At 54.3% G+C, this 20,406-nt stretch overlaps 7 protein-coding genes across 7 annotated transcripts; 2 read left to right on the forward strand and 5 right to left on the reverse strand.

The window, feature by feature from the left end:
* Nucleotides 1-173: 173 nt before the first annotated feature.
* On the reverse strand, nt 174-2,435 carry PHYSODRAFT_251797 (hypothetical protein; the record flags this gene model as incomplete). Its single annotated transcript, XM_009541510.1, has 1 exon — nt 174-2,435. The coding sequence occupies one exon, from the start codon at nt 2,433-2,435 to the stop codon at nt 174-176; it is 2,262 nt and encodes a 753-aa protein (XP_009539805.1).
* A 2,907-nt stretch (nt 2,436-5,342) lies between these two features.
* Nucleotides 5,343-7,889, forward strand: PHYSODRAFT_566748 (hypothetical protein; the record flags this gene model as incomplete). The annotated part of the gene is made up of 1 exon (XM_009541511.1): nt 5,343-7,889. Exon 1 carries the CDS (start codon nt 5,364-5,366, stop codon nt 7,887-7,889), a length of 2,526 nt encoding a protein of 841 aa, XP_009539806.1. The 5' UTR covers nt 5,343-5,363.
* A 40-nt stretch (nt 7,890-7,929) lies between these two features.
* PHYSODRAFT_535782 (hypothetical protein) lies at nt 7,930-11,337 on the reverse strand (the record flags this gene model as incomplete). Its single annotated transcript, XM_009541512.1, has 4 exons — nt 7,930-9,263; nt 9,411-9,687; nt 9,750-10,418; nt 10,480-11,337. 4 exons carry the CDS (start codon nt 11,335-11,337, stop codon nt 7,930-7,932), a joined length of 3,138 nt encoding a protein of 1,045 aa, XP_009539807.1.
* Nucleotides 11,338-11,756: 419 nt separating this feature from the next.
* On the reverse strand, nt 11,757-12,174 carry PHYSODRAFT_535778 (hypothetical protein; the record flags this gene model as incomplete). The annotated part of the gene is made up of 2 exons (XM_009541513.1): nt 11,757-11,941; nt 12,018-12,174. The coding sequence occupies 2 exons, from the start codon at nt 12,172-12,174 to the stop codon at nt 11,757-11,759; spliced, it is 342 nt and encodes a 113-aa protein (XP_009539808.1).
* Nucleotides 12,175-12,511: 337 nt separating this feature from the next.
* PHYSODRAFT_535772 (hypothetical protein) lies at nt 12,512-14,881 on the reverse strand (the record flags this gene model as incomplete). Its single annotated transcript, XM_009541514.1, has 1 exon — nt 12,512-14,881. One exon carries the CDS (start codon nt 14,879-14,881, stop codon nt 12,512-12,514), a length of 2,370 nt encoding a protein of 789 aa, XP_009539809.1.
* A 1,111-nt stretch (nt 14,882-15,992) lies between these two features.
* On the reverse strand, nt 15,993-18,319 carry PHYSODRAFT_343012 (hypothetical protein; the record flags this gene model as incomplete). Its single annotated transcript, XM_009541515.1, has 2 exons — nt 15,993-16,196; nt 16,223-18,319. The coding sequence occupies 2 exons, from the start codon at nt 18,317-18,319 to the stop codon at nt 15,993-15,995; spliced, it is 2,301 nt and encodes a 766-aa protein (XP_009539810.1).
* Nucleotides 18,320-19,095: 776 nt separating this feature from the next.
* PHYSODRAFT_379473 (hypothetical protein) lies at nt 19,096-19,538 on the forward strand (the record flags this gene model as incomplete). The annotated part of the gene is made up of 2 exons (XM_009541516.1): nt 19,096-19,264; nt 19,327-19,538. Coding segments are annotated over 2 exons (381 nt in total), but the record flags the coding sequence as incomplete, so codon positions are not given.
* Between the last annotated feature and the right edge of the window lie 868 nt (nt 19,539-20,406).

The raw sequence follows: 20,406 nt of genomic DNA on the forward strand, positions 1-20,406 counted from the left end.
CCGGATTCATACCGGTGTAATAAATATTCTACCGGTTCGATTTGCCCACGCAGTGCATCACTGGGGCCATACCGGTTTCAAGAAAATATACCAGAGGACCAATATAATCCTATTTGGTCTGCGATAGCAGCACTAACGTTGCTTCCTATCCCAGTATAATTCTAATTACCATCCTAACTTCGTGTGGTACAATTGACAGCCAACAGGCAGTTGCCGTCCAAGCGCTGCTTAAAGTACGCGGTGACGCGGCGACCGTACTCGCGCCAGTTCTCCCATTCGGCCTGCTCTTCGGCTGGAAGGCTCGGAAACATATCGACATTCATGGCATGGTCGCGCTCGGTATCATGCAAGCTCATCGAAGCCGTTACTTGATCATAGCGAAGGCGCTGGTGGCCACGCACGATCGCCATCTTGCGGCTCGGGTCGTTGCTGTACACCACGCGCTCGCCAAACGGAACCTTGCGCTTGAGTGAGCGCCCGACGCCAGTCTGCACGAACCCTCCCTCAGGCAGTCCTGTGATATCTGCCAGCGTGTTGAGAATGTCGTAGTGATCCACGGCGTCCTCGATCACAAGTCCAGCAGCTTCACCCAACCGACCCTCGGCGATGATAGCGCCTGCCACACGGGTCACAGACTCCTCGTGCGTGTTCGTAACGTCAGCTTCAGGCGCTTGGCCGTGGTCGCCTACGATGACGACGATGGTGTCGTTGAGGACGCCCTCCTTCTCCATGCGGTCCATGAATTTACCCAGCTGCATGTCCGTGAAGTAGCGCATTTCGAGGTAGTTCTTGATCATAGTCGAGTGTTTTTGCCCCTTGTAGAACGCGGAGAAGTCTGGCTTGTCGGCCTTAGCATACCATGCCGGGCGTGCTTTGAAAGGCGCATGGCTGGAAATGGTGTAGTGCGTGGTGAACAATGGCCTTTTGGGTAGACCCCGTGCAACTCGCTCTCGCTGCTCCCTCGTCTTGTCAATGAACATTTCACCCAAAAGCTGCAAGTTGATATCGTCGTGGACCCCCCACTTGAACCCACGACGTGCTTTGCCAGACCAGTCTCCACGCGGAATACCGAGTTTACTCTCAGCCAGAAGCTTCATTTCCTTGGATTCCAAGACGGTCTCAAAGCCGTGGGTAGGAAGAAACACATCCCAGTTCTCAAAGCGCGTCGGGCACCCCGTCGTGAAAAATGTTTCGTACCCCTTGGCCGTGAAGAGTTGGGGTAAACCAGACAGCTTTGTCTCCTTCCTTCCGCCGGTGATGCCTGTCTTCACAGTGCTGTCGTACGGAATCTGCGCGAATAGCAGACTCTCCAAAGACCTGCTCGTTGGGGTGCTCGACCACATATTGCGGAGAGCCACTCCGCGCTTGGCCCACCTGTCGAAGTTCGGCGTGATGGTCATGTTCGTTCCCTTGAACAGGTTGGACGGGTCTTCCTCTCCGACCAGGTAACGAGAGTCTTGGTAGCGGAAGGACTCGACTGCGATGACCAGGACGTTGGGAGGGTTCTCGTTGGAGATATTGACGTCGAAAGCGAGATCCCCCTGGAAGCCGGTGGTGCGTCGGTAAAGAGAATCGTCTCCAAACAGCTCGTACTTCTCAGTTGGGTGGATATACGTTTCGGCCCACGGTTTGTCGCCCTTCACTGTTGAAAATGTTGTGTCTGTCGGTGCGGGTTGAAAGGCGTGGCCGAACAATTCGTTAAGTGTCGCATTCATACCGGTGTACGCTACCAGCGGGGAACATGCGCAGCGTAGCGCGACTGCAACGGCGGGCATTACTACGGTACCCACGAGGATGATAGCTACCCGCAAACCGTGGTGGTAGATAGCGTTATAGTGCACACAGGAAAGCTTGCGAACGCCCTGATCTTTGGTGTTGGGCGACTCCAGCCTATCTGCGTCCTCTTCTAGAGCGACTTCCATGTACTTAAGACCACCCGCAGCCGCCACTACGTGCGTCGGGTTCCAAACCGACAGATCAGCCCACGCAGCCTTCACACGCACACACGCAAACAGCGTCGTGACAGCCACCAGCACGCCCGCCCCCACGTAGCCTCGGTGGATCTCCTCGGTCAATATCGGGGCCGCGCTCGCGAACTCCTTCTCGTTGATCGCCATCGTCACGAGGTCGAACGTGAAGCGCATGTCGCGGTTCACCACGAGCAGCAAGTCCGCGACGAAGGGCGTCATCAAGGCGAAGAACAGCAGCCACGACACCACAAACGTCGCGAGCGAGCCGACCGTCTGAGGCTTCAGGACGCACCTCCGCTTGCCGCCTTCAGCGCCGAACCGGTCGCCGACCTTGAGCTTCAGGACGTCAAACAGCCATAGCACACACACGAAGTAGGTGGTGCAGACCAAGTCCTCCACGAAGTCAAGACCCACCGACGCGAGCTTCACGCTCAAGACGTAGTCCTTGGCGCTGCTGTACATCATGATGAGCTCTCTCAGCGCCAGCTAGCGACTGGTGGAGAAGCAGAAGAGCGTGAAGGCGTAGACGAACAACCATCCAAACCACGGAGCGCTCTGCAGGTCAGCAGCACTCAGAAAAGTTTTGCTTGAATGCCGCATAGTCTTGATCTCCGGTTCGTCGTCCTGGTGGGCCAGTCTAGCAGCACGATATCGTCCAGAGCGGTCGTCTCTGCTGTGGTGAAGGCTGGGGGGCTCCGTTGCTGACGCGGAAGGTTCGCAAATGAAAGACAGCCACGAAAGAACACGGTGATGATAAACAAAGGATAGGATTGCATTTTTTCGGACGAAACCTTCCTGGTGGAGCAGACTCACCATCGCAGCGATTGCTGTACACTGGACGAGGCACCTGCCATTGTCTTCTGGTGAGCGCGTACATGTACATACGGTGGATCGGCATCGTATGGTTGAGCCGGGGAATTTACTGTAGCGTTATTACATGCATTATGCCAGATGCATGTAATAACGCTACAGTAAATTCCCCGGCTCAACATGCCGGAGTTCTAATATAGTACATGTACAGATCAATCCCGAGAGAAAAACAAAGAGTCTCCCGTCATTTTTGCCGTTGTCACCGTAGTGCAAAGAGCAATCCCGTTCAGCGTGTACATACGCACCTGAACTTTATCTGAGCCCCAATTGTGGCTGTCGCCCCGAGATCGTTAGAAGTTAACCCCAAATACAAATGTACGCTATCGATGCTGCTCAGCCAGCGCTCCGGTGCTGCAATTATCTTAGCCACTTTTGTACAAAGGCAATGCGCTTGCGACCTTATTGTTCATGACAATCTGAGGGTTGTCACGACCACGCAGCAAATAGTATTCGCTTGCCTTCGGAAACGCTCTCAAAAGAAGCACTTTATACTATTGTGCTTTGCAAACGTTTTGTCGTTTTGACTTGGAGCTCTCCTCGATTTATAATAAGTCGACATCGATTTAATAAAACGAGGTCAAAGAAAGGGACAGATCGATCTATTTAAGCCGGCCAGCAACTCGAGCTGCGACAAGCCAAATCAGGTCTCGAGGTCGATCTCCTGGCAGATTTGAGCAGAACGAGGTCGATCTACGACAAATCGATCCCTTTTGCGTTTTCAAAAGCGCAATTCGAGCCGATCTATAATAAATCGAGATCGCCCATGGTACCCCCTCTGATTTGTGCCCTGATTTGTGGACCGGCCTTCCTCGATCTAGGCCATAAAACGGGGCGACATTTTATCTGCAAAGCACAATAACGGTTTTGGTACAATCCCTTTTACCAGTTTTCTTTTTTTCATCTCGTGCCCGGCAAAGTGTGGCGACAATAATAAAACGAGCTTTGCCAGATCAAAATCGAAAGTTATAACATTGATTGAAATAATTATATTGAAATATCTTCATATGGAATATACATCAAGTTTATTGGATTCCATTGCAAAACGTTTTACAATTATCTTTGAATACCCTCTCTTGGCGGCTTGCTAAAGTACATTTCTCTACAGGAGAAATTGGTGATCCCTGCGTGGGCACTATTTCAAGCAATGTTATATATTCAGTTTGGGTTGGCTGGAAAAGGAGTCAGCTTTATGGGACTCGAGAATCTCATTGCTCCCGAATCATGTCCTATTTAATAATAATTAAAACCATTATTAATAAAATAAGGTATTGTGCTTTGCAATGTTTTTGGCAATATGAGGCGAGATTTGTTGTATTTATAGCGACCACCTGCTAGATTTACGATAAATCGAGGTGCATAAGTGGGTGGAGGCCTAGAATTACGCTAAAAGCGCCACAATTGCACTTTTGAAAGTGCAATTGTGGCTGTGCAGCTGCAATTCTGTCGGTTTTTATCCACAAGCACCTACACACACGGCAATTATGCATAAGAGGGTGGATGTGCTGGGGATCGTGGACGGTGGTGTACTGGGGCCAATGCATGGCTGCTGACAGGCCCTCCCAAGTCGATATATATATGAGGAGGTGGATTTATGCATAATTTTAGCAGGTCGTGTATCTTCTTTCACACATATTTAGGAGCAGGCTTTGCCATATTTTGTCGGCAAAATAACTGCAAAGCACAATAAATGATATTTTATATTTCAAAATAGTTATATAATAATATAACTTATTATTCAAAATATATGCAATCAAATCATTTACAAAAAATAAATACAAGAGCATTTCCATGTATACTCAACATCAGTCGATATGCATCCAAGTTGCCTTGAATCCTGGAGGGGTACATGTACGGCGACTTCACTAGAGCCAGCAGTATATTACTTCCGATGTACTTCTCAAGCTTGCTGTGCATGTATACATTGTTGTCCTCCTGCTTCCTAAGCTTTGAAATATTCAGCGTACATGTATCCAGACGAGTTGATCCAAAATGTAAAGGACATCGCCATTCTAAGCTAAACCGTAAACTGTAAACGAAGACCCTTAGGATCTTCGGTCACTGCCAAGCAATGATCCGTAGGCAGACACGTGAAGAAACTATCAACACGAATTAGAAAGAAGTAAAAAGTGAGAGAGCCACACGTCATTTTGCACTGTAGCGTCGATGATGACGGCCATCCACACATCCCTGGCTCAAGTCATGCTGTTCGAAGTGACAAAACCACCATCCGTCTACAGCGCAACACTAACCCGTGGCAGAAGCTCTCGCCAACTTTACCGCCAGAAGTGAAGCCGAGACCTCGTGTTGTCGTTGTGCACGCAGGATAAATTTCGCGATGGGGTACGCCCCGTTCTAACAGAAAAAAATCGTTTGCGAGCTTCAAATCGGCTTTTCGCAGCGCGTACCATTCCCAGCCGCAGTTTAGGGAACAGGTTTCCCCAATCCTCGCAATGCAATCTGCTCCTCTTGGCGATGAATTGCCGCTCACTTCTGAGTTTGCTGTCACCCCGCGACGTCGGCCCGATGGAATCTCACAGCTTGCTCGCCGGCTCAAGGGACCACCAGGAGACTCGATACCGCTTCCCGGAACCTGTCGACGAGGACGACGAAGCGTTCGCCGGTGAAGAGGTATCGGAGACCAAGGGCGTTCGGCAGAGGAGGCAGACGAAGGAGATTTTCACGCTTGCGGAGCTCACTGCAAAGGTCTGGTGTGGCTGGTTGTTCGTCTACGCTTTCGTGCTGTGCTGCTTCTCCTTTGCTCGATGCCTCGCTCTCCCAGCGCTGGTCGAGATGTACGGCAGCCCTCAGGACTACACATTGGGCTTCACGATGGCAGCGCTGGGGCTCGGACTGCTGGAGGACTTCGTCTGCGCGACCTACTTCGTGTGCGCGCTATGGCTGTTTGATGTTGCTAAGAGGAGGGTGACCGAGCGGTTCGGCGAGAAGGACGGAGTGGCCACTTGTCTGGCGACGAACATTGCGACGTTTGTGGTGTCGTGGCTGCTGTTCTTCGCCATGATGGCGCCCTTCGTCGCCGACTTGATGCTGGTGGCCAACCGCAACATGCGCTTCACGTTCGACCTCGTGGCGGCGCTGATCAGGGAGCGGCACCATCTCAATGCTGCGCCGATATCGGCCGACGAGATTCACCGAGGCTACATGAGTGGGGCGGCTCTGGTGGTGGTTGCTGCGCTCTTTGCGGCTGTGCGGATGTGGGCAAGCTGGACAGACCTGTCGACTTGGAACCCGACGCACCTTGTGGCGGGCTTCGCGGACTCACGGACTCGCGTCAGTGGAGTCAAATACACGGAGCTAACCCTCGAAGAAGGCACCGAGAGTCCAACGACTGGGGATGACGATGCAGTCCCAGCTCGTCGCGCGTACGAGAAGCTGCTGATCTCGCGCCACTTTGTGCGTCTTGCCGTCATTATTGTAGGTCTTGTCGTCGTCCCCGCGATTGTTGTGGCGATCCGATGCGCGTGCTCGCCGCTGGTGGCGTACTCGGGTCTGAACGCGACAGTGAACGAGCTATTCAGCCACGCGCTGCAGCCTACGCCGACCGACGCGATGCTCACCAATGTCAAGGACGACCAGCCCTGGCCAGAGATGTTCATCCACCCGACCGAGAAGTACGAGCTGTTTGGAGACGATTCTCTTTACCGACGCACCACCGGCTTCCAGGGGGATCTCGCTTTCGACGTCAACATCTCCAACGAGAACCCGCCCAACGTCTTAGTGATCGCAGTCGAGTCGTTCCGCTACAGGGACTCGCGCTACCTCGTCGGGGAGAAGGACCCGTCCAACCTGTTCAAGGGCACGAACCTGACCATCACGCCGAACTTCGACAGGTGGGCCAAGCGCGGAATCGCTCTCCGCAACATTTGGTCGAGTAACCCGACGAGCCGCTCGCTGGAGAGCTTGTTGTTCGCGCAGGTGCCGTACGATAGCGCCGTCAAGACCGGCATCACCGGCGGAAGGAAGGACACGAAGCTGTCCGGCTTGCCTCAGCTGTTCAAGCAGATGGGGTACGAGACGCAGTTCACCACGGGCTCTACCATCACGCTCGACAAGTGGAACGTCTTCCTGCCCACGCACGGCTACCAGACTGTGTGGGACGCCAAGACGCACCTCGTTCTGGGGGAGAATCACCTCAACATCAAGCGCTCGCACTGGTTCGGGAAGGAGCACCGCGCCTTCAACTGGGGCGTGCACGACGACGTGAGCTTCCAGCTACTGGGCGACCTGCTCATCCACAAGACCAACAAGCAGAAGATGCGCGTGGCGCAAGGGAAGCCCAAGAAGCCGCTATTTATCACGCATTACACCATCTCGAGCCACAGCCCGTTCAAGGCGCGGCCGTCCTGGTACGCCAAGAGCAAGAAGCCCGACTTCTCCGCGCTGTACGAGGGCGAAGAGCACGCCGAAGACACCAGGGACTACCTCGAAATGCGCCACTTCACGGACATGCAGCTGGGCAAGTTCTTGGACCGCATGGAGAACAAGGGGCTGCTCAAGGACACCATCGTGGTCATCATGGGCGACCACGGCCAAGCCCCTGAAGCGGACATTATGAACACACACGAGGAGTCGGTCACTCGTGTAGCAGGCGCCATCATCGCAGAGGGGCGACTGGGTGACGCTGCAGGCCTCGTGATCGAAGACGCGGCAGAGCAGTACGATATCCTCAACACCCTGGCAGACATCACGGGGCTACCCGAAGGAGGCTTCGAACAGACTGGAGTGGGGCGCTCGCTCAAGCGCAAGGTCCCGTTCGGACATCGCCCGGTATTTAGCAACGATCCCAACCGGAAGATGGCGATCGTCCGCGGTCGCCACCGCCTGCGATACGACCGCGTCACGGACTCGGTGCTGCTGCACGACACGGAGACGGACTTCTCGATGACCACGGACCTCTTCCCTGAGCTCCCACCGGAAGAGCAGGCGGAGTGGCTGGCGTGGCGCGACAGTGGGCGGAGACTCGTTGCCTACTATAAGCAGCGGTGGGACGACAAGTGCCTGCTAGCTGTCGACTGTACTGCGGAAAACTAGATTCAGACCACCAAAGCAACATTTTATGAACTCAATCAACTCAAATATGCCAGTGCCGTAGCACCTCCACAAGAGCAGCGATGAAGCGCGCTTCGTCCGCGGCCTTTTTCTTCCACGCTCGATATCTCCGCTGGATGTAGCGCGCGGCTGCGTGCTCCTCTGGCGGACGATGCGCGAAGTAGCGCGTGACTGTGAACTCCACCAGACTGGGCGTGGCCACTTCCTCGGACCAGGCGCTGGGACTTGCTCGACCGACGCGGTTTTCAGGAGAGATGCGGAAGCGATAGACGCGGTGCGGCTTGAGGAACGTCGCGTGTAGTTCAAGGCCTCGAGAGACAGTGACGTCGCCTCCGCTCTCCATCTTCTCTTGAAGTCGACCGTCGCTGCGGTTGGAGCGGACGCTGTACTCCACGTGAAATCCACGCAGAGCGGCTCCACCGTCGTGCGACGGGAGCTTCCAGGTCACGACGACGCTCGTGGGCGTCACGTCCGATACAGCAGGGGCTTCTGGAATGGCGTCGGGGACAGTTGGGGCTCTCATCTGCACCGGAACGCAGGCAACGCTGACACCACTCGCCCCTAAGCTGTTGCATGCACTCACAGTGGCGCTGTAGAAGGTCTCACCCCGTAGATGGCGCAGGAGGAACGCCACGGTCCTTGCATCCGAGCTGGGCTGGAATATATCGTGAGGCTTCAGAGTGAACTCGCGGCTTAGCTGACGAACGCGAACCCCGAACTGCGTGTCTTCCGAGTAGAGAGCGACATCGTAGGCGTCAATTGGAAGCCCGTTGCGCTTTGGAGGCGTCCACGCAAGCAGCAACGTGTGCGCTGTCGGCTCTAGAAGACTAGGAGCGTCGGGAATGCCCGGTACGTCGCACAGAGTGGCCACAGCGTCGCTGGGCAGGGACTCGAGAGACGTCAGCAGCTTGTTGTCCACCAGATTGGACGCGGACACCCACACTTGGACGGGACTACCAGGCTCTAAGCCAGTGAGAGTGTACTTGGTCCCAGCGATGGAGCGCGTAAGCAGGTCGACCGTGTGTTCCATAGTGCTGGAGCTGTCCTCGACCTGCTGACTCCACCTCAGTGTGTACTGCAAGACGTCGCTTCCATTGCAGCGAGGCTTCACCCACTGCACCTCGAGTTGGCGCTTGTCAACGTTCACGATCTCGGGTTTCTCGGGCTGGTCGGGGGCCATGCAGTCCATCTTGACATAGTCACTCACGCGCGAAAACTCGCCAAGCCCGCAGCGGTTCGACGCCGCCACCACGAACTGGTACACCTCGCCAGCCCAGAGTTCGTCCGCAGTATACGAGAGGGTGGCAACAGCCTGAGTGGGTTGCGCTGGAGCAGTTGGCTTCTTCGAGCGCGATACTTTTGCAGTTGTTCGAGACGAAGAGCTGTTGGTGGCGCTCTTGGCCTTCACGGCCTTCTCATGGTGCTTGCTGTCCTCAGCTGGAGCTGCAACTGCAGCGTCTTTTGTCTCTAGGGTATTTGAAGCTACCGATGAGCGTCTTGTACTCCCGGCAGCACTCAGATTTGGTGGCTCTACGACAGAAACTTTGATCTCGTCCACGGGGAGGGTGATTTCTCGTACCGGAACGAATGCGCTGTTCTCTGGTCTGCACTGAATGGTGTACGATAGAATCGCCGCGCCGTTCGGACACGGCGCCGTCCAGGAGAGCGTAATGCGCGTGGCTTCACGGTTCTCGTGTTGCACGGGGCGATCAATTTGTGACGGAACGAACGCGAGAGTTTCCACAGGCTCCGTGGCAACACTAAACTCACTTATTCCGATCTGAGTGACAGCACGCGTAAGTATGACGCTAATGCTCATTAATTATTCTGCGCAGAGCGTACCTGGTTAACTGCAGCGACTTGAAGCGTATACTTGACCCCTGGCTGGAGCTTGTCGATGGTTTTCGAGAGGTACTTTGCGGGGACTTCTGTATCTGGAATGGAGACCATATCACTGCCGTCGCCTATGAACGAGCTCACTTGTGTAGTTCGCACGATGTAATGGAGAATCTTGGCGCCGTTCGCCAGAGGCTCGACCCACGAAGTGTTGATGGAGAAGCGGTCGACTGAAACCACCATAGGCCTCTCGGGCGGGTCGGGGCTTGAAGGGCGAACGCGCCACATTATTGCGGTCGTGTCCTCACTGGAAGAGACGAGGAAGACGCCGCTGGGGTCGAAGGCGAGGGATCTGATGGCGTCGTTGTGCCCCGAAAGGCTGCACATGCATTCTGCTCGTGCGGGCGGATTCCTGCGCCAAACTTTAACCAAGTTGTCCGACCCACCCGTAGCGAGCAGCATTTCATAGACGTTTAAGTTGCACGTGGTCGGCGATGTCAGCGCGCAGCAAGTGATTGGCGCGCTATGGGCATCGAATACGGCCTCCAGCACGACTCCTTGCTCGAGTGACCAATATCGAATCGACCTGTCGAGCGCCACAGTCACCAGCAAGTCGAGCTCTTGAGCCACAGCACAGCCTGTAATTGTCGACGAGTGAGAAGAGAAGATTCCAGCCTGAGAGCACAGCGATTAGTTTGAAAGTTGACGAGAAGCTGCAGAATAATACAAAACTCACCGCTGTGCATTTAGAAAACGACCGAATCAATCGGCCATCCGCATCAGGGTTGGGAGGCACCCTCGTCAGAGTCTTGGTTGGAATACAGTCCATTGACAGGGACATAGCGGGTGTGAAGAGCCTCTCGAAGTCGAAGTTCTCCATACTTCGGAATTGCGTTCTCAACCGCGCACTCTCCTCCGGTGTCAGCGCATTGGCATCGCTTGCGTTGTTGTCCTCCCTTTTCGAACCTTCTTCTGCGTCCTTCTTACTGCTGACAAGAGCATTGAGGAGCTTTTGTGCTTCATCTTGGCTTGGGTCGATCTCTTCAATGATGTGGTCGACGCACTGCCGGATGTCGATTGCGTCGTTCCGCTCGCCTTCTGTTTGAGAGGGAGCAAGCAGCGTCAGCGTCTCCGCACGCTCACGGAAATTCATCCACTCGTGGTTCGGGACTAGAGCGGTCACGGATTCATCAAACGCGAAGAGGTTTGTCGACGACTCGATGGAGAACGAGAACGGGATCGCGCGCTGCCACCCGTCAAGTTGTTCACTGAGAGATGACAACGACATCTTCAATTTGTTTCCCTCGTCCTGGTTGTCCGTCGATGCATCAGATACATCCCATAGCTTTACGACACACCCATCGCAAGTAACCAGAGCCTGATCATCGACCGTGAACGCGAGACACGAAGCCCCCTCCTCATGAACGGGTAAAATCATCAAGAGCGTCAAATGAACCCCCTCATCTGCCTTTATTGGGCCAGAACAAGATCTTCGTGGTATGTCGGACTGTGTGGCGGTCGAGACTTTCCAGAGCATGCACGTCGAATCCCAAGAGGCAGTTGCAAGTAGTTGGCCATCGTGACTGAATGCCATCGAAGAGATTGCTTGCTGGTGGCCCGTGCAATAATGACTCGCCACGTCGAATGTACTCGCTGAGGTTTCGGCTGGAGTGATCATACTCTTCTGGTAGTCAAAGCAGCGAGCAATCGGCTCGTTGTCTGTGTACCCAACACATCCATGCGTTAGCCAGCAAACAACTTTACTTCACCGCACAAGCACCAACACTACGAACTTACACGTGGCAAACGCAAACACGATGGTGTCGAGCTCGGAGATTTTAGACAGAGCGGCCGCACCGCAGATGAACAGCGAGAGGGATGAAGATACGTCCAGAGTGCTGAGCAACTTCCCGTTGCTCAAGTTCCAGATAGAAATGCTATCATCGTAAGAAACAATGCAAAAGCGTAAGGGAACCAGCACTGCTTGTTGTCTTCTGACAGTGCCGCTACAACTCACCAGTCCAGTCCAAAGGTGAATAGAATCATAAGCTCCGTTGTACACTTGGGACCCGCAGCAACATGAACGATTGCGACGTCCGTGACGCTGCTTTGGTGGGTCTCAAACGCTCGGGTCTTCATGCCCGAAGTCAGTCGAGGACGTCGAGAATCCACATATTTGCCATCGACGAAGTAGAAGCCTGCACAGTAGAGCAAAACATTGTAACATCCAGACTAGTGACCCCTCCAATGGATGAATGAGCACCATGAACGAACCGTCTTCTCTCAGCGCGTCGTCATCCAGCTTCTTCTGCAGTGCATCGAGCATGGCTCGAGCATTCGCTCGGTCCTCGGCGCTGCGGCCATCGCCATGAATGGCGAAAAATTGTTTCCTCTGCTCATCCAGTTGCTTGCGTCGCGATGCCTTCCCCATATTGGGCGCGTCTCCTCGAGTTCGGAGGTGAAAACCGTTCGTATTAGTAAGTTTCAGCTTTTCTCGCGGTCTCAATACATGTAGGTCTCGTGGTGCTGCTTAACGACGTAAAGCCTCGGCCCTTATCTTTCCCTTTCCTCTTTGTCGTCAAATGCCGTCGATATGGGGTTGAGTTGAGATCACGAAAGCCAATCCTTGCGAGTTTTCAAGGAAGTCGAGAGTGCTTCTTAGCCGATGTAAACCGAAAAGGATTTAGGGAGTATAAGCATTAAGTATTGTCAATCGTAGCATTTAACGTTATTATCGTTGCTTATATTAAACAATACAATGCAAATTATCACGCGCCTTCCGTCGTTGTGCAGTTGACGGCAAGCAGGCAGTTCTCGTCCCAGCGCTGCTTGAAGTAGGAAGCAATTCTTCGTCCTCTGTCGCGCCAAGCGATCCACTCAGCTCGCTCTTCAGGAGAAATGAGGGCAAACAAATCCTGGGTCATGCCGTAATCTGCCTCCGTATCGTGCAGCATGACCGAGTCGATGATATCGTCGTAGCGCAGGCGCAGGTTGCCACGCACGATGGACATTTTGCGCAGCGGGTCGTTGCTGAAAACCACTCGCTGGCCGAAGGGGACTTTGCGCTTGAGCGAGCGCCCGACACCAGTCTGGATGAACCCTCCCTCCGGTACACCCGTGATGTCCGCCAGCGTGTTGAGGATATCGTACTGCTCGGCTGCGTCTTCGATCACGAGGCCTACAGAGTCTCCGAGCCGTCCCTCGGCGATGATGGCGGCTGGGACTCGCGTCACCGCCTCCTCGTGGGCGTTCTTCATCTCAACCTCCGGTGCTTGGCCGTGATCGCCCATGATAACGACGATTGTGTCGTTAAGGATGCCTGCCGTCTCCATGCGGTCCATGAACTTGCCCAGCTCCACGTCCGTAAAGTGCCGCATCTCGAGGTAGTTTTTAATGTGGTCTGCGCGCGTGTGGCCGTCATAAAAGGCCGAGAAATCGGGTTTCGTGGCGTTCGCGTACCAAGTCGGGCGCTTCTTGTACGGTTCGTGGCTGGAGATGGTGTAGTGCGTGATGAACGAGGGCTTCTTCGTCTGCCCCCTGGCCACGCGTTCGCTCTGCTCCTTCGTCTTGTTCATGAGCAGATCGCCCAGAACTCGGAAGCTCACATCGTCGTGAACCCCCCAGCGGAATCCGCGACGCTCAGGCCCGAACCATTCGTCGTGGGAAATGTTGTAGTTGGCTTCAGCGAACTCGACGATTTTGTGGTTATCCCACACCGCCTCATAGCCGTGAGTGGGCAGGAAGATGTCCCAATTGTCAAGCTTGATCGACGACCCGGTCGTAAAGTAGGTCTCGTACCCCTTGGCTGAAAACAACTGAGGTAAACCAGCGAGCTCCGTGCCGTTCCTTCCACCGGTGATGGCTGTGTTCACGTTGCTGTGATAAGGAACCTGTGCGAAGATCAAACTCTCCAGCGACCGGCTCGTGGGCGTACTGGACCAAATGTTGCGTAGAGCCACTCCGCGCTTGGCCCACTTGTCGAAGTTGGGCGTGATGGTCATGCTCGTTCCCTTGAACAGGTTGGACGGGTCTTCTTCTCCGACAAGGTAGCGAGAGTCTTGGTAGCGGAAAGACTCGACTCCAATGACCAGCACGTTAGGAGGGTTTTCCTTTGCGACCTTGACGTCGAACGCTAGATCCCCACGGAAACCCGTGGTGCGTCGGTATAGTGAGTCGGCGCCAAAGAGTGTGTGCCTCTCAGTCGGGTGGATAAACGTCTCGACCCAGGGCTTGTCGCCGAATTCATTCACGAACGTGGCATCCGTGGCTACTGGCTGCAGCGAGTGGGCGAACAGCTCGTTCAGGGTAGCGTTCAATCCACAGTAGACGACCAGCGGAGAGCACATGGAGCTGATCGCCATAAGACCGACGGGCATGGCTACAAGACCCGTAAGGACGACAACGACGGCTAGGACGCGCTCTCGGTCCAAGAGTCGTTCCCTTACGAGTGAGAGCTTGCCGACTGCGTTGTTATCTGCGCCCTCTTCAAGCGCAAGACCCTCGTACTTGGCGCCTTTGACAGATTTCGCAGCGGTTGCTTCAGCTCCAAGGTTCAGCAAGAGCGTAGGATTCCACCGAGCGAGATCCGCCCAACTAGCCCACAAGCGGATAAAGGCAAAGAGCGTAGTGACCATCACCAACGTCGCGCCGTACTTGTACCCTCTGTGGATTTCCTCGCTGGAGATCGGAGCCGCGCTCAGATACTCTCGCTCCCGGATTAACGTGGCCAGCAAGTCGAACGAGAACCGCATGTCTCGGTTCACTACGAGCAGCATATCGGCAACAAACGGTGCCATCATGAAGAAGAAGAGCAGCCACGACACAAAGTACGTGGTGGCATCTCCGACGACACGCGTGACGAACTCGTTCGGACCGAGCCGGTTAACAGCCTCGACTTTCAGCGTATCAAACAGCCACAGGATACCTGCGAAGTAGGTCGTACAGACAAAGTCCTCCAGAAATCCGAGTCCCAACGCTGCAGTCTTCAAGCCCGACGTGTAGTCCTGAGGGCTGCCATACATGCCCACGAGATCATGGAGAGTGAGGCATCGAGCGACGGAGAAGCAGAACAGCACGAACGCGTAGACGAACAACCAGCCACACCAGGGCATCGCAGCGAGCTCCGCGAGCGTCAGCATCTCCTTGGTCTGTCTCCTTCGACGAACGCCCTTGGTCTCCGACGCCTCGTCACCGACAAACGCTTTGTCGTCCTCGTCCACAGATTCCGGGAACCGACATCGAGTCTCTTGGTGATCCCTTGAGCCGGCGAGTAAGCCGAGAGCTTCCATGGCGTGGGGTGACGAGGGGAGGCTGCAAACTCACAAGTGAGTCCACGAGCCTCGGAGTCAGCTCTGCAGTGCAGCAGACCAGATTACGTCCGCCAATGTAAACTCTGGTTCGCGGACTGTTCGGCTGGAGATTATTTTGCTGTTAGAATGCGGTGGAGTGGATATCCCATCGCGAAGCTTATCTTCAAGGCTGTACAAGTTCACGAAGCTCAACCTCCTGGCTTCGCTTGTGGATGGCAAAGCTGCCGAGCTTTTGCCGGGGGTTAGTGTTGCATCGGTTGGCGATGGTGCTGATTACGAGTCGCACCTGCAGGTGTGACTCGTAGACTAACAACTGAGTCAGTTGACCGTCAACTTGACTGGTGCGGGTGGCGCGTGTCTACCGGTACTGCCAGTACCGGTACACACCAGTACCGTACTGGTACAATAAGTTACCTTTCGTTGACTTGATGTCCTCCTCCGCAGTCCTCCGTGACGTGGGGGCAATTGTTTGGGTGTCCGGATGACCCCTGGGCCTATTCCTCGGACTTACGCCGAGCTATGGAAAAGGTAAAGCGTCTGGGACCGCAATCGCCGGAAATTTGGCGGGTCCTACGCCTCGAGGTCGACTGCTTGAGGTAGACGTGTACAGAGAGCCCAGAAAATAGGGAATCGCCGTTAACCGCGAAGGACTTGGTACGTTGCGGCAACTTGGATCTAAGATGTTGGAGAGTCGAGTTGGGTCAGCTTCTTGTTGTCAGATTTTGGTTCATAATGATATTGTTCTTGGGTCTAGCTTTCTTACACACTACAAGTGGCAGCGAGCAAGCAGTTTGCATCACACCGTTGCTTAAAGTAAGCTGCAAGCCTTCGTCCACTGTCACGCGAGGTCTTCCATTTTGCTTGTTTTTCGGGTGAAAGATCGGGAAAGAGGTCGACGTTCATGGCATGATCAGCTTCAGTATCGTGTAGCATCATCGACTCAATAACCTTGGTCGTAGCGAAGCCGCTGGTGGCCACGCACGATCGCCATCTCGCGGCTCGGGTCGTTGCTGTACACCACGCGCTCGCCAAACGGAACCTTGCGCTTGAGTGAGCGCCCAACGCCAGTCTGCACGAACCCTCCCTCCGGCAGCCCCGTGATATCTGCCAACGTGTTGAGAATGTCGTAGTGCTCAACGGCGTCCTCGATCACAAGTCGAGCAGCTTCACCCAACCGATGATAGCGCCTGCCACACGGGTCACAGACTCCTCGTGCGTGTTCGTAACGTCAGCTTCAGGCGCTTGGCCGTGGTCGCCTACGATGACGACGATGGTGTCGTTGAGGACGCCCTCCTTCTCCATGCGGTCCATGAATTTACCCAGCTGCATGTCCGTGAAGTAGCGCATTTCGAGGTAGTTCTTGATCATAGTCGAGTGTTTTTGCCCCTTGTAGAACGCGGAGAAGTCTGGCTTGTCGGCCTTAGCATACCATGCCGGGCGTGCTTTGAAAGGCGCATGGCTGGAAATGGTGTAGTGCGTGGTAAACAATGGCCTTTTGGGTAGACCCCGTGCAACTCGCTCTCGCTGCTCCCTCGTCTTGTCAATGAACATTTCACCCAAAAGCTGCAAGTTGATATCGTCGTGGACCCCCCACTTGAACCCACGACGTGCTTTGCCAGACCAGTCTCCACGCGGAATACCGAGTTTACTCTCAGCCAGAAGCTTCATTTCCTTGGATTCCAAGACGGTCTCAAAGCCGTGGGTAGGAAGAAACACATCCCAGTTCTCAAAGCGCGTCGGGCACCCCGTCGTGAAAAATGTTTCGTACCCCTTGGCCTTGAAGAGTTGGGGTAAACCAGACAGCTTTGTCTCCTTCCTTCCGCCGGTGATGCCTGTCTTCACAGTGCTGTCGTACGGAATCTGCACGAATAGCAGACTCTCCAAAGACCTGCTCTTTGGGGTGCTCGACCACATATTGCGGAGAGCCACTCTGCGCTTGGCCCACCTGTCGAAGTTCGGCGTGATGGTCATGTTCGTTCCCTTGAACAGGTTGGACGGGTCTTCCTCTCCGACCAGGTAACGAGAGTCTTGGTAGCGGAAGGACTCGACTGCGATGACCAGGACGTTGGGAGGGTTCTCGTTGGAGATATTGACGTCGAAAGCGAGATCCCCCTGGAAGCCGGTGGTGCGTCGGTAAAGTGAATCGTCTCCAAACAGCTCGTACTTCTCAGTTGGGTGGATATACGTTTCGGCCCACGGTTTGTCGCCCTTCACTGTTGTAAATGTTGTGTCTGTCGGTGCGGGTTGAAAGGCGTGGCCGAACAACTCGTTAAGTGTCGCATTCATACCGGTGTACGCTACCAGCGGGGAACATGCGCAGCGTAGCGCGACTGCAACGGCGGGCATTACTACGGTACCCACGAGGATGATAGCTACCCGCAAACCGTGGTGGTAGATAGCGTTATAGTGCACACAGGAAAGCTTGCGAACGCCCTGATCTTTGGTGTTGGGCGACTCCAGCCTATCTGCGTCCTCTTCTAGAGCGACTTCCATGTACTTAAGACCACCCGCAGCCGCCACTACGTGCGTCGGGTTCCAAACCGACAGATCAGCCCACGCAGCCTTCACACGCACACACGCAAACAGCGTCGTGACAGCCACCAGCACGCCCGCCCCCACGTAGCCTCGGTGGATCTCCTCGGTCGATATCGGGGCCGCGCTCGCGAACTCCTTCTCGTTGATCGCCATCGTCACGAGGTCGAACGTGAAGCGCATGTCGCGGTTCACCACGAGCAGCAAGTCCGCGACGAAGGGCGTCATCAAGGCGAAGAACAGCAGCCACGACACCACAAACGTCGCGAGCGAGCCGACCGTCTGAGGCTTCAGGACGCACCTCCGCTTGCCGCCTTCAGCGCCGAACCGGTCGCCGACCGTGCGCTTCAGGGAGTCAAACAGCCACAGTGCGCACACGAAGTAGGTGGTGCAGACCAAGTCCTCCACGAAACCAAGGCCCATCGAAGCGAGCTTCACGCTTAAGACGTAGTCCTTGGCGCTGCTGTACATCATGATGACCTCTCTCAGCGCCAGCCAACGACTGGCGGAGAAGCAGAAGAGCGTGAAGGCGTAGACGGACAGCCACCCGAACCACGGAGCGCTCAGCAGGTCAGCAGGGCTGAGAAAGCCGCTGCTTGGGCGACGACTGGTCTTGGTCTCCGATGCGGCGTCGGCGCATCCTTCGGCGTCATCGTGGTCGACTTGGTCAAGAAAGCGATATCGTGCAGAGTGATGGCTATCTCTGCTGCGACGAAGGAAGTTGCTGGACTCCATCGCGCTACTGCAGTCTCGTGAAATTCACGAATGTATCCAATGGATAGTCACCGCACGGTACTAGTATTTAACGAGAAATGATGACATTCGAGATTGGACAGCGTGTCCTCTGATCTTCGTGGCGTTTTCACTGTTAGACTCTGGCATGCTGACCTGCCCCAATGGGGGCCCCATCGCGCCACTGACGCCCACAACCGGACGAAGCCATTGCTTGCTTGCCCGCTGAGAGCAGATCATGTCTGTGAGCCAGGACCCTCAAATCGGTTGGGACCGGTCCGGAAAAGAATTAACAGTTAGGTTTTTTTCATAAAAAACCTCAAAGCATCTCGATGTATGATTGGTCAAAGTACCTCTATGTACCACACTTCATTGGACAAAACTCTAACATCAGTGATTTGTATGCAAAAAACCTCAAACACTATTGGCTGTTTTTCTTGCCTTGGAATATTCAATTGTTTACGACATTATATCACAGGAATAAAATCTCTTTCCGCTTTCTCATGTGTATTTCCAAGTTCTAATCTGATCATTTTTGATGGCGCAGCGAATTTAAACCTCACACCTGTGGAAACGGATTGTTTAAACGGCCCGATAACTACCTGAAAGGGCGGGAAAATGGATTTATCAAAAATACTACGTGATACACCAGATCCAGAGCTTAAATTTAAGGGCAGCTACAGCTCTGTTGAAGCAGTAGAACGCAATATATAGTCTGATTAGAGAACTGTTAATTCTTTAGCGGACCGGAGAAGTATTCATCACGCTACTGTAGGGGCCACAGCGGGCGGCCTGACGACCGCGCTTGCCCGGATCCGGACTGTCAATGCCTCACTGAAACAATTAACCACATTTTGTGGGGCTGCAGAAAAGCGGAGGCCGCGTGGATGACGTGGATCAACAAGTGGATGGGATACACGACCCAACCACCGCAAATAGCAGAACTTCGTGTGCTTTTTTGGCTAAAGCTCAGCTGTGTATCGGCCGATGGACCCCACATCACACAGAAGCAATGGAGATTTTGTGGCGAATCTGGTCAACTGTGACACCAGCGCTACTATGGAGGCTTCGCAATGACGCAGTCTTCAAGGAGAAAATGACCAACGAAAGAGAGACCAGGGCGGCCGTCAAGACTGCAGGAGCCTACCAAGTACGAGCGATTGCTTACGCGTGGAAACAGCAACCGGCAAAGCGAATTCAAGGCTTCTGTCTTGAAATTTGCAACAGCATCATGATGGCGCTGAACGAAGAGGAAGACGCTCCAAACCTAGATGTCTGGAACATCCACTTCAGCACGCACACCACTAAGGACAAATTGACCACGGGAGGGTGGGTCAGACGGCCTCTCAACAGTGGATTCCCAGAAAAGCAGGAAGTCTCTACTTGGGGCTAACAAACACACCGACGGACGCCGCAGCACGAACGCTGAACCAAGGGTTGACAGAGCTCAATGTGATGACTACCCCGGGCTCGACGTATCTCCGCATTGATAGTCTTGACAAGAAACTACAAGTGGAGCTTCAACAACTCAAGGCTGACATTCAAGCAACGGGCCCAGTAGCCGCGCTCGCCAAGGACTTGAACGCGATTTTCTCAGTGCAGTGGGGTTCACCTGCTGGAACTGCGCTCCGAGCGGCTAAGTTGATGGCAAAAACAAGCACTACAACCATCTACGATACCCACAGCACAGGCGGAGCTTTGATCCCCAACTCTAGGACAAGGAAAACGATTGCAGACTCCACACCCCAGTTGCAAAAGCAACAACAACACTCAAAGACGGTCGACATACAGGCACGTCTCACTACATATGTTAATCAAGCTCAAATAGAAGGCCGCTTAAACCAGACGCTACTGTAGGGGTACGTGAGCCTTTGCATGTTTGCCTGTCATTTGAGCAGGAAGCGGCAAAATGTGCCTGCCAGCGAACCGAGCAGCCGCCATAACCATGACGAGGGGGCACAAGTTCTACATACAACGGTGACAGGATGCTCGAACCCGGCCCCAACGTGTCAAGTACTTTTGCATGATTCTTGCCAAGATCAAGCCTAGCAGGCCCGTAGTTACACGTAGTGCAACAGTGACCATGGCAC

This window comes from Phytophthora sojae, assembly GCF_000149755.1.
Source record: "Phytophthora sojae unplaced genomic scaffold PHYSOscaffold_25, whole genome shotgun sequence".
Lineage (NCBI taxonomy): Eukaryota > Oomycota > Peronosporomycetes > Peronosporales > Peronosporaceae > Phytophthora > Phytophthora sojae.